Source organism: Melanerpes formicivorus, unplaced genomic scaffold, assembly GCF_026170545.1.
Source record: "Melanerpes formicivorus ecotype bairdi unplaced genomic scaffold, bMelFor1.0.p_v2 SCAF_9, whole genome shotgun sequence".
NCBI classification, from domain to species: domain Eukaryota; kingdom Metazoa; phylum Chordata; class Aves; order Piciformes; family Picidae; genus Melanerpes; species Melanerpes formicivorus.
Genome location: NW_027142361.1, coordinates 25384610 through 25397767, shown reverse-complemented (window position 1 = coordinate 25397767; position 13158 = coordinate 25384610). Strand labels below are relative to the sequence as shown.

At 48.9% G+C, this 13158-nt stretch overlaps 1 protein-coding gene across 1 annotated transcript in view; it reads right to left on the bottom strand.

The window, feature by feature from the left end:
• Nucleotides 1-13158, bottom strand: part of CFAP61 (cilia and flagella associated protein 61) — a gene marked incomplete at its 5' end in the record, with an annotated part of 345444 nt that overhangs the window by 292771 nt on the left and 39515 nt on the right. Inside the window, 1 exon segment of the mRNA XM_068142941.1 lies at nucleotides 4406-4538. Coding sequence (XP_067999042.1) covers nucleotides 4406-4538 — 133 coding nt within the window.

Below are 13158 nucleotides of genomic sequence, written 5' to 3'. Positions count from 1 at the left end.
AAGCAATGAGAGCTGTATATTTACAAAGCAACGTAGGATATGCAGGGGAATTTACAAATTTACAATATTTACAATATATACAGAAATATACAACAGAGTAGCACAGAAATGAGAGTTCCACCCCTTCTAAACAATTTCATTGGCTGTTCATACTGTCCATCCTATCCAAGACGATATTTACAGTTCGTGAGTAAGATTCATAGTCCACTCCGGCTATGCTCAGATGTAGATGATTCAAAAGTCCAAGAAAATCAGAAAATGAGAAAAAAAGGAAAACAGTTCATTTCTTCACTGGCGAAGCAAAGAAAAAGGAAACAGGGAATCTCAGGGTCTCTTAGTTGACTCAGGGCTCTCAGGGATCTCAGGGCTCGTGCACCATAGATTTCTCGTTGATTCTTCCATTGGAAGGAGGAGACGCCATATTGATATCTGCCGCCGCCCCTGGCAGCTTGCCAGAATCAGCGGGAAAACCATTCAGGGCAGCTTTTCCACTTAAATTTTAAGCTTTCTTTTTAACTGACACAGATTCTCCACACTCCTCATCACTAGACGTCTCTGGGACTGACCCAGAGCCACATCGCCTTTTCTTTGATCTAGTTTTAATAACAAAACACGGTCTGGATACCTTCCTCTCCCGACGCAGAGAGTACAGTGAATACACATTAGTTATCACCAGCAGCAGAATTACACACGCCAAATAAATCACCCTTGGATCCCAGCCATCACGTAAAGTTGCTCTCTCCTCCACTGGGATCTTAAACCCTTTTATCTCAATTGGGAGAGTGCTAGAGGTCACATTTCTGTATCTCGCTGGCCACAAGAAATCAACATATTTTCCATACCATAGTCTAACTCTATACATACACCACAGATAAATTGTCCGCACCAAATATTTACCCAGGTAGTCCAGAATCAAACCCAAACAATATCTGTAAACCAGAGCCCCAAAAATTGAAAAAAATAAACGCTCCAATATCCACAGCACCTTCATGTTTGCTAATCCGGCTATAAAACAATAAATCACTAAAGCAATAAGTTAAGCTAATTATCCACCCCACGTTGGGTGCCAAGAAAAAAAAAATGCTGAGGGTCGAGGGGAAGGCGAGGCCTTCTCCCCCCCCTGTAAAGTGAAGGGAAGAAAAATTTAAAGGAAAAAAAACCACAGCCAGATTAGCAAAGGGATTGTGTGCTGTATTTACAAAGCAGTTTAGGGAATGCAGGTTTATATACAGAATTTACAATATTTACAATATATACAGAAATATACAGCAAAGTAACACAGGAATGAGATTCCCCTCCTCCGCCAGGACGAAGGGTGTAGTGGGTTGGAAGGGTAAGGCCAAGAAGCCTCCTCCCTTCCCCCTTGTAAAGTAAAGGGAAAGAAAAATTGAAGGGAAAGGAAAAAAAAACTCACAAGCTGAATTAGCAAAGCAGTGGAGCTTTATATTTACAAAGCAATGAAGGATATGCAGGGGAATATTTACAAATTTACAATATATACAATATATACAAAGATATACAACAGAGTAACACAGAAATGAGAGTAACCCCCCTCAGCAGAGGGGGTTCCCCACCTCCGCTCTCCCCTCTCTCCCCCTTTCCCCAGAGTGGGATAGAAAGAGAGAGAAAAGAGAGAAAAAAAAATGTTAGAAGCAGTTCGTGTTAATTGGAAGGGAGTTAATACCGGCCTTTATCTGGTCTTCAAGGCCGAGGCCTTGGCAGAAAGCCGAGCAGAGAGATAGCTGCTGCACCGTGGAGAGGCGGAAGCAAGACTAAAGATAGAGTGCCGGAGTGCCCAGTTCACTCCCAGCTCACTCCCAGTTCAGAAGGTGCTTCCTCCCACTTTACCAATGAAATTAGTTTAGATTATTCTTTCCGTTTACCAACTTCCGTCCACCATATTCACTTTCTTAAGGGGACAGCATCAACCGGCCACAAAGGGTTTCCCCCTGTACCCCCTTCTCTCCCCTTTTTCCCCAAAGAGGGTTAGAAAGAGAGAAAAAAGAGCAATTGTTAATTAAAAGCAGTTATGTGTTAGAAGAGGCCTTATCTACCTAAGGTCAGTCTGGCCGAAAGCCCAGAAGCCGCAAGCTGCGAAAGGAGAAAGTGCAAGACTGAGTGAGACCAGTCTCACTGGGAATCAAAACCTAAGGCAGTGCTTCTGCTTCTCCACCAATGAAATTAGTTTAGACCTGTCTTGTTTATAATACATTTGGTCATGGTGTCCCTTTCTAAAAGGCACCGCCTCAAACGGTCACAGTTGGGGACCACATTGGCCAGTTTCCAGTCATCTGGGACCTCACCGGTGAGCCAGGACTGGAGGAAAATGATGGAGAGTGGCCTAGCCAGCACATCTGCCAGCTCTCTCAGCACCCTAGGATGGATCCCATCCGGTCCCATGGACTTGTGAGTGTCCAAGTGGCTCAGCAGGTCCCGAACTAATTCCTCATGGATTTCCAGGGCATTACACTGCTCCCTGACCCCGTCACCCAGCTCAGGAGGCCATTCATCCTGAACTCCTGCCTTGCTGTTAGAAATTGAGGCAAAGAAGGTGTTCAGGACCTCAGCCTTTTCCTCATCTTTAGTCACAGTGTTCCCCTCCAGGTCCAATAAGGAGTGCAGGTTCTTCCTGCCCTTCTTTTTAGCGTTAATGTATTTGTAAAAATGCTTTTTATTGTCTTTCACAGAGGTGGCCAGCTTCAGTTCCAGCTGGGTCTTTGCCTCCCTAATTTTATTCCTACATAATCTAACAGCTTCCTTAAGCATACCTCGAGAAGCCTTCCCCTCCTTCCAAAGGTGATACAGCCTCTTTTTTCCCCTTAAATCCTCCAGGAGCTGCTTGCTCATCCAGGCCAGTCGCCTTCCCCGCCGGCTTGTCTTTCGGCATATGGGAACTGCCAGTTCCTGTGCCTTCAAGAGCTCCTGTTTGAAGTAGGCCCAACCAGCCTGGACCCCTCGGTTCTTGAGGGCTGCTACCCCGGGAATTTTACAAATAAGTTTCTTAAACAGGCTGAAGTTTGCCCTCCAGAAGTCCAAGGTGAAGGTTCTGTTCGTGGTGAAGGTTCTGTTGGAGTGTGGCACCTGCTGGAAGTTGTGCAGAAAGTTGCAGTCTTCGGAAAGAAATATGCTCTGAGAAATGAGAACTGGCATGCTGGAGTGCTTTTGGCTTTAAGCTAAGACAATTCTCGAAGAAACTCTTCAGTTTTTAGTGTTAGATGCAACTTTCTGGTAAAACACACAATCCAAATTATGTATCATAACAAAGGCCTCCTTTATAAACATAATGAAAACACAGCAGCAGGCCATCAGCACTCCAACAAAAATACAGTCAACAAGTTTGATATTTCCTCCCCCCCTCCTCCAACAACAAGTGATTGTTTGTTTGCCTTGTTTGCGTAACCGAACAAAAGCTGGGTCGCTGCAGTTGTCTGGCTGCTCTGTAATTCTGGACTCAAGACTCAGCAGAGGCTGATTAACCAATCCATCTACCATATGTGCAAAAAGAGGCTTCCAGCTTCATTCTCTGCAGGGAAAATTGGCATCTATCTTGGTTCATGTGGAGGTGTCTTTCCAATCCGTGGCAGTGGTGGCAAGAATAAACTATGAGGGATTGAAACACCTTTTGCTGGTATCATATGGAGCTCTAAATGGACAATTGAAATGTATTATTTATAAAGATAGCCCTCTGTAATGTGCTATTACACTAATGGTTTATTGTTTCCCATTTGGCTCCCAATGGCAGCGATTACACGTTAAGGTTTTACAAAATCATTTGCTTTGGAAAGCAGACTTCTGGAATTAAATAGGTTATGCAGCCTGTTAGCTTATCATGCCATGCACAATTACTAGCACATGAAAATCTTAACAGGAATTTCCAGTAGTATAACTATTACCACCTCTTTCTTATGTAAATTAATTCCTGGGTTTCTGTCTTCAACTCAAGGAAAAAAAACCAAACCAAAACAAAAAACAACAAACCAAACCTGACTGCCTCAGCCAGGAGATGGAAAAAAAACACCCCATCCACATCATTTTAAACTGTGAAAGCATTACTGGCTACTGGCTTTCACATGCAATATTCATTTTCACCAGGAATGAAAACTGAGCATCCATAATGCAAATGTGTAAAAGGGCAGCGTGGTTTCCTCAGGATGGTCTGTTCCAACCACTTGGAAAGAATCTACCCAGTCACTGAGAACTGCTGCTTCATTTACTTCATAGGTGACATCACTCCCAAATAAAGACACAAAACACGTGGTGGAGGGCACTCTGTGTGTTCAGATCCCAAATTCTAGCTTCCAGAAGCGAGCTTGCCCTTTTTATTCACTGACCAGCAGCGTGAGCAGTCACTGCCATGCAACAGCACTAACTTTATGATCAGACAAATGGCTCATGGCAGACTGACCTCGCAGACAACAGCCTGGTTTTCTTCATCTTGATGTGCTATGAGATCAGCAAGGAAATGCTCTCTATAGGTTTCCTTCAGAGCCTCACTCTGATGTGTCCAGATTGCCATGAGATGACCATAGTCTTCCAACCTACAAAAAACAGATGAGGTCCTAAAAATTCTGCCATTAATAGGTCTCAAAACTCTGCTCTACTCTTGTGGCATATGGACAATTCAATATACTTGATCCAAAGCCTCTGCCCACAGATAATTTCAACTAGGACATGTCTTCAGTGCACAGTAAGCTGGGAGCCTCAGCACCAGAGCAGACAGATGACCATCCCCAAAAGCCAGCACAACACACCTAAGATTTGGACTGCCCAACAGAGATGCTCACCTTTCTCCTACAAAATAAGAAGGCAGCCCAGTTCAAAAGTCTCTTGCCTAAGGCATCTCAGGCCAGGTGGATCTAAGCTTTAGGCCTCACTTAAAATAATTATACTCAGTGAGCCCAGGCATCAGTTGGTTGGAGTTGGCAGAGATCTCAAAGAGCAACATAGGCGCAATTTGGACAAGGAAAAAAAAAGAAGATTAAAAAAAGGGGGGCAAAAAGTGTCTTCCTGTAAGGCAGAAACAAGGCTGAATGTTGGGCACCATTTTGGTTCGATAGCTGATCAGGACCGCTGCTTCGGGACTGCTCCGCTTGAACTGTGAGTTTCTGCTCGGGTTATTTTGCCTTCCCTTCGGGGTTTTGCGGGTTGGGAGGACTCCTGGTAGGGAGGAGCTGGCAGGATCGTGCTCTCACGAGCCTGCACGGGAACGGGAGCCTGACGTCAGCCGCGGGAGGTTTAAATCCCGCCTGGGCTGTGCGTGTGGAGCGATTTTGGTTCGATAGCCGATCGGCTGATTGCAAAAATAAAAAAATTTTAAAAATTGTTTTGTTTTGTTTTGTTTTCACTCAAACGTTGCACCATGGTTGTCACTCAGATGAAGGGTAGAAAAACAGCATCTACCCAGACAGAGTTGTTTCACCAGCATGCTGGAGTCCAGGCTGCCAGCTGCAGACAGTGCTTCAGCCTGGCACTTGGAATAGAAGGGGAGGGAGAGGACACCTGTGTCAGGTGTGAGCAGGTGAACTTTCTCCTCAGCCTGGTGGCAGAGCTGAAGGACGAAGTGGCCGAGCTGAAGGAGGAGGTATCTAGGCTAAGGACAATAAGGGAAAGCGAAAGGGAGTTAGATTTGTGGGAGAAGGCTCTGCAGATCTCCCCTGCTGAGGGAAGGGTCCCTGGAAACGCAGAGGGATGGATACAGGTCCCTGCCAGGGGTGGCAAGAGAAATCCACCCCAACCCTCTCCTCCTCCTTCGCTGCCCTTGCATAATAAGTATGAGGCCCTGCAGGCTGAGGGCAGTGGGGATGAGAGGGCTGAGGAGCAGCCATCCAGAGGGAAGCCTAAGGCCAAGCAGTCCCCACCAGCTATAACGACCAGCTCCACAAAGAAAAGGAGAAGGGTTATAGTTGTTGGGGACTCTCTCCTGGGGGGTACTGAGGGACCCATATGTCATCCCAACCCATCCCACAGGGAGGTCTGCTCCCTACCCGGGGCGCGGGTTAGGGACATTGCAAGGAGACTCCCTAAATTAATCCAGCCCACTAACTATTACCCTCTGCTGGTAATACAGGCTGGGAGTGATGAGATTGACAAGAAGGGCACCAGGGAGATTAAGAAGGAGTTCAGGGCCCTTGGACAATTGATTGATGGGGCAGGAGCTCAAGTGGTGTTCTGCTCAGTTCCCTCAGTGGCAGGGGTGTACACTGAGAGGAATGGGAGAACACATACCATCAACAATTGGCTCAGAGGATGGTGCCAGCGGCAGAACTTTGGTTTCTTTGATCATGGGACAACTTTCACTGCACCCGACCTGCTGGGTCCTGATGGGGTGCATTTATCTAGAAGGGGTAAGAGAGTCCTAGCACTAGAGTTGGCAGGGCTCATTAGGAGGGCTTTAAACTAGGTCTGAATGGGGTGGGTGAGGATATCGGTCCCTCTGCAGAGGAAAGAGTAGGGCACAAGGCAGGGTCAATTGAGAAGTCAGGAACCCAGCTGCAGTGCATGTACACCAATGCACGCAGCCTGGGTAATAAGCAAGAGGAGTTGGAGGTCCTGATCCATCAGGGTGACTATGATGTAGTCACCATCTCAGAAACATGGTGGGACAACACCCACGATTGGAGTGCTACACTGGGAGGTTACAGGCTCCTTAGGAGAGACAGGCGAGGGAGAAGAGGAGGAGGGGTGGCTCTGTATATTAGGGAGTCACTTTCTGCCACAGAACTTAAGGTGGAAGATGAGGGAATTGAGAGCCTGTGGGTTAAAATCAGAGGGCAGCCTAACAAATCTGACATCCTGGTTGGAATCTGTTACAGACCACCCAACCAGGTTGAGGAGGCTGATGAATTGTTCTACAAACAACTGGAGGCTGTCTCAAGATCATCAGATCTTGTCCTTGTCGGTGACTTCAACCTCCCAGATATCTGCTGGGAACTCAAATTCAGCAGAGAGGAGGCAGTCCAGAAGATTCCTGGAGCGAATGGAGGGCTGCTTCCTGACGCAGCTGTTAAGTGAGCCTACCAGGGGACAGGCTCTGCTTGACCTGCTGTTTTCCAATAGGGAAGGGCTGGTGGGAGACGTGATAGTGGGAGGCTGCCCAGGGTGCAGTGACCACGAGATAGTGAAGTTTTCAATATGCAGGGAGATAGGGAGGACCACCAACAGAACCTTCTGCTTCTGCCAGGAGCCCAAGTTAATGATGTTACCAGTAGGCTGCCTAGACTGGTGCAGCCCTCTGACTACTACCCTTTACTAGTTATGCAGTTAGGGAATGATGATGTTGCAACCAGAACTCCCAGGGCTATCAAAGATGACTTCAGGGCCCTGGGAGACCTGGTTGAGGGGTCAGGGGCACAAATAATTTTTTCATCAATACCCTTAACTGCAGAAGGGAATACAGTAAGGAACAGGTCAGCAGCTATAGTTAACAAGTGGCTTAGAGGCTGGTGCAGTCAAAAGAATTTTGGGTTTTTTGATCTTGGGAAACCTTCTACTGCACCAGGCCAGCTGGCAACAGATAGAGTACATCTGTCCCAGAGAAGGGGAAAGATCATTGTATATGAGAACGGCCTGTCCCCCAAAGGTAAAATGATCCTGGGAAGGGAATTGGCAGGTCTCATCGACAGGGCTTTAAACTAGTTTCGAAGGGGGAAGGGGCTGAAAAGAGTCCTCTCAGACAAGAGTCTGGGGGCGACAAGCCAGAGGACTGGAAGCTGGCCAACGTGGTGCCCATCCACAAGAAGGGCCGGTTGGATGAGCCAGGGAATTATAGGCCTGTCAGCCTGACCTCAGTGCCAGGCAAGATCATGGATCAGGTCATCCTGAGTGCAATAACACAACACTTACAGGATGGCCAAGGGATCAGGCCCAGTCATCATGGATTTAGGAAGGGCAGGTCCTGCCTGACCAACCTGATCTCCTTCTACAATCAGGTGACCCGCCTGGTGGATGTGGGGAGGCCTGTTGATGTAGTCTACCTGGACCTCAGCAAGGCCTTTGACACCGTCCCCCATAGCAAACTCCTGGCCAAGCTGTCAGCCCATGGCTTGGACGGGAGCACACTGCGATGGGTTAGGAACTGGCTGGAGGGCCGAGCCCAGAGAGTGGTGGTGAATGGTGCCACATCCAGTTGGCGGCCAGTCACTAGTGGTGTGCCCCAAGGATCAGTGCTGGGCCCTGTGCTCTTTAACATCTTTATTGATGATCTGGATGAGGGCATTGAGTCCATCATCAGTAAATTTGCTGACGACACCAAGCTGGGGGCAAGAGTTGATCTGCTGGAGGGCAGAGAGGCTCTGCAGAGGGACCTCAACAGGCTGGACAGATGGGCAGAGTCCAACGGCATGAGATTTAACACATCCAAGTGCCGGGTTCTGCACATTGGCCACAACAACCCCATGCAGTGCTACAGGCAGTGGTCAGAGTGGCTGGAGAGCTCCCAAACAGAGAGGGACCTGGGGGTACTGATCGACAGCCACCTGAATATGAGCCAGCAGTGTGCCCAGGTGGCCAAGAGGGCCAATGGCATCCTGGCCTGCATTAGGAATAGTGTGGCCAGCAGGAGCAGGGAAGTCATTGTGCCCCTGTACTCTGCATTGGTTAGGCCACACCTTGAGTACTGTGTCCAGTTCTGGGCCCCTCAGTTTAAGAAGGACATCGAAACACTTGAACGTGTCCAGAGAAGGGCAACAAGGCTGGGGAGAGGCCTTGAACACAAGCCCTATGAGGAGAGGCTGAGGGAGCTGGGATTGTTTAGCCTGGAGAAGAGGAGGCTCAAGGGAGACCTCATTGCCCTCTACAACTACCTGAAAGGTGGTTGTAGCCGGGAAGGGGTTGGCCTCTTCTCCCAGGCAACCAGCACCAGAACAAGGGGACACAGTCTCAAGCTGCACCAGGGGAGGTTTAGACTTGAGGTGAGGAGAATGTTCTTCACCAAGCGAGTCATTCGTCATTGGAATGGGCTGCCCAGGGAAGTGGTGGAGTCACCGTCCCTGGAGGCATTCAAGAGGGGATTGGACGTGGCACTTGGTGCCATGGTCTAGTCATGGGGTCTGTGTTCATAGGTTGGACTTGATGATCCTCGAGGTCTCTTCCAACCTTAGTTATACTGTGATACTGTGATTGGTTGTTATTGCACACAGCATCGTGGGAGTCAGCTGGCAGAAACTAAGCCATTATGCCTCTGTAAGTTCAAGTTAATGCTCCACCACTGAAAAAGATACAAAGGCCAAAGTGCAGTCATCCTATTCCTCTGCCTCAGGAAGGGCTTTCTTCATAGGTGGGAACCTGCCACAGGCTTTAACTGTCTCTACTACTCCGGTCTGTGATGCTGGCATAAAAGCTGCCCAAGCCCATTTCCAGTCAGTCCAAGTTTCAGATTCATCCAGGCCCCATGCTAGCAGACACAAAGACTCTTTCCCATTAAGCCATTAAAAAAATAATAAATCTTAATTCTTAGCCAGGATCAGTGTAAGTCTTAAGACCTTTTGGTGTTTTTACCAACACAATGAAAGAATTCATTCATCATGTGCTGCGATCGTGGCATAAAGGCCAATGGCAACCAGCTCTAACACAAAACAGCTTTCATAAATTGCATTAGGTTGGAGGAGATCCTCAAAAGTCATTGTAGTGGTTTGAGCCTTAGCTGCGAGTTAAAAGCTCAAATGGGAAAAGGCTGAGAATCTCTTCCCCACTCCCCCCCACCTCCTCCCTCCAAACAGGGAGAGGAGGAAAAAAAAGGGTTAAGGAGCAAATCCACTAAGCAACAATCTGGAGTCAGCTTGGAAGTAGAGAGGCAAATAATTTTTATTTTCTTCAAATTATATATATATAACAATAACAGGGAAAAACAAGGTTCACAAGGGCAAGGAACAAGAATGGATGGGAGTGGGACAGAAAAAAAAATAATACAAAACCAGTCTTTCTCTGAGGAGGTGCAGAGGCAGCAGGGAAAAGGATCAGGTCCGGCCACGTGGCTGAGGAGCAGGAGGGCAGCTGCAGTAGCTCTCATCCAGGTGAGGCAGGAGGCAAAAAGGAGATCCAACTGCTATGATGTCCTGCTTTTTTATACCCTAGCTGGGCAGGGAGGGGGAAGTGGAACAGACTCAGCTTTCCCAGGGGGGAAACGCCCTTCAGGGAGTGTAAAGCAGGGCTCATTGATAGGGCTTTAAACTAGATTTGAAGGGGGAAGGGGTTAATAGTCTCCTGCTGGCTGGTGACAAACAGAGGGGCAGCTCACCAGCAGTAGAGAGAAGGAGAGCTGGTAAGGGCTCTCAACTTGCTACCCTGAGGCAAGCCACGAATGATCCACCAGGACATTCTGTGGAAACCGAGGGGATTTGTCACAAGAGGAGGACAGGGCCAGCCCAGCTGAAGTGCTTCTATGCGAATGCGCGCAGCTTGGGCAATAAACAGGATGAGTTAAGGGCCACTGTGCTGCTGGGATGCCACGACATAGTGGCTGTTACTGAAAATTGGTGGGATGAATCCCATGACTGGGATGTAGGCATAAATGGGTATAAACTCTTTAGGAAGGATAGGCAGGGAAGGAGAGGAGGAGGTGTTGCCCTCTATGTCAATAGCCAGTTGGAATCAGTGGAGCTCCAACTGGGGAGGGATGATAAGCTAGTTGAGAGTGTATGGGTCAAAATTAAAGGCAGGACAGGGGAAGAAGATATTACTGTGGGGGTCTCCTACAGGCCACCTGACCAGCAGATCCAAGCAGATGAGGCCCTCCATAGGCAAATAGAAGCAGCTTCCAGGTCACAAGCCCTGGTCCTCATGGGTGATTTCAACCACCCGGACATCTGCTGGAGGGACAACACAGCAAGGCACCAGCAATCCAGGATGTTCCTGGACTGCATAGAAGACAACTTCCTCCTCCAAATGGTGGAGGAACCAACAAGAAATGGTGCTATGCTGGACCTTGTTCTCACCAACAGAGAAGGGCTGGTAAGCAATGTGAGGCTCATAGATGGCCTTGGCTGCAGTGACCATGAAGCAGTTGAATTTAACATCCTCAGGGCAATCAGGAGGAAGTATTCCAAGCTCACGACCCTAGACTTTAGGCATGCAGATTTTGATCGCTTCAGGGATCTGCTAGCCAAAGTGTCATGGGACAAAGCCCTGGAGGGAAGAGGGACCCAGGACAGCTGGTCAGTATTCAAGGACCACCTCCTCTGTGTCCAGGAGCTCTGTGTACCAACAAAGAGAAAAGCAGGTAAGAATGCTAGGAGGCCTGCCTGGATGGGCAAGGAGCTACTGGACACACTATTACTTAAAAGGAAACTCTACAGGAAGTGGAGGGAAGGACAGGTAGAACAGGGGGAATACAAGGAAGCTGCCCGAGCAGCAAGAGTCCTGGTCAGGAAAGCCAAAGCAGAGTTTGAGTTGAATCTAGCCAGGGAGATTAAAGGGAATACTAAGAACTTTTACAGGTATATTAATGGGAAGAAGAAGACTAGGGAAGGTGTGGGCCCCCTCAGAAAAGAAAATGGTGACATGGTCACCTGTGATGAGGAAAAGGCTGAGGTACTTAATAACTTCTTTACCACAGTCTTCACTGCAAGGGCCTCTAGCCACGCTCCTGATGTTATGGAAGTCAAAGCCAGGGACAGGGAGGAAGAACTGCCCATTGTAAGTGCAGATCAGGTTCGTGATCATCTGAAGAACCTGAAAGTGTTCAAGTCCATGGGACCCGACGGGTTACACCCACGGGTGCTGAGAGAACTGGCAGATGAGGTTGCTAAACCCCTCTCTATTATATTTCAAAAGTCCTGGCAGTCTGGTGAAGTCCCCACAGACTGGAAAAGGGGAAACATTGCCCCCATCTTCAAAAAGGGCAAGAAGGAGGAACCAGGGAACTACAGGCCAGTCAGTCTCACCTCTGTGCCTGGAAAGATCATGGAACAGATCCTCCTGGAGTCACTACTCGCTCAAAAGAATAGTGAAGAGGTGATTGGGAACAGTCAGCATGGCTTTGCCAAGGGCAAATCCTGCCTGACCAACCTGGTGGCCTTCTATGAGCAGGTGACAAAATTAATAGATGAGGGGCGAGCAACTGATGTCGTTTACCTGGACCTGAGCAAAGCCTTCGACACTGTCCCACACCACATCCTGGTCTCCAAACTGGTGACACATGGGTTTGATTGGTGGACCACTAGATGGATAAGGAACTGGCTTGATGGCCGCACCCAAAGAGTGGCTGTCAATGGCTCCATGTCCCAGTGGAGGCCAGTGACAAGTGGAGTCCCTCAGGGATCAGTCCTGGGACCTGTCTTATTCAACATCTTTGTGGGGGACATGGACAGTGGCATTGAGTGCACCCTCAGCAAGTTTGCTGATGACACCAAGCTGTGTGGTGCAGCAGACACGCTGGAGGGAAGGGAGGCCATCCAGAGGGACCTTGACAGGCTGGAGAGGTGGGCACAGGCCAACCTCATGAAGTTCAATAAGAGCAAGTGCAGGGTCCTGCATCTGGGTCGAGGCAATCCCAGGCACAAATACAGGCTAGGCAGTGACTGGCTGGAGGATAGCCCTGAGGAGAGAGACTTGGGGGTGCTGGTGGACAAAAAGCTCAACATGAGCTCTCAGTGTGCACTTGCAGCCCGCAAAGCCAATCAGATCCTGGGCTGCATCAGGAGAAGTGTGGCTAGCAGGTCGAGGGAGGTGATCCTCCCCCTCTACTCAGCCCTGGTGAGACCCCACCTGGAGTACTGTGTCCAGTTCTGGAGCCCCTATTACAAGAGGGATGTGGAGGTGCTGGAAGGTGTCCAGAGAAGGGCCACGAGGATGATCAGAGGGCTGGAGCACCTCTCCTATGAGGACAGACTGAAGGAGTTGGGGCTGTACAGTCTGCAGAAGAGAAGGCTCCGAGGTGACCTAATTGTCGCCTTCCAGTATCTGAAGGGGGCCTACAGGAAGGCAGGGGAAGGACTTCTGAGGATCTCAGGTAGTGATAGGACTAGGGGGAATGGAATGAAGCTGGAGGTGGGGAGATTCAGGCTGGATGTGAGGAGGAGGTTCTTCACCATGAGAGTGGTGAAACCCTGGAATGGGTTGTCCAGGGAGGTGGTCGAGGCCCCGTCCCTGGGGGTGTTTAAGAGCAGGCTGGATGAGGCTCTGTCCAGCCTGATCTAGTGTGGGGTGTCCCTGCCCATGGCA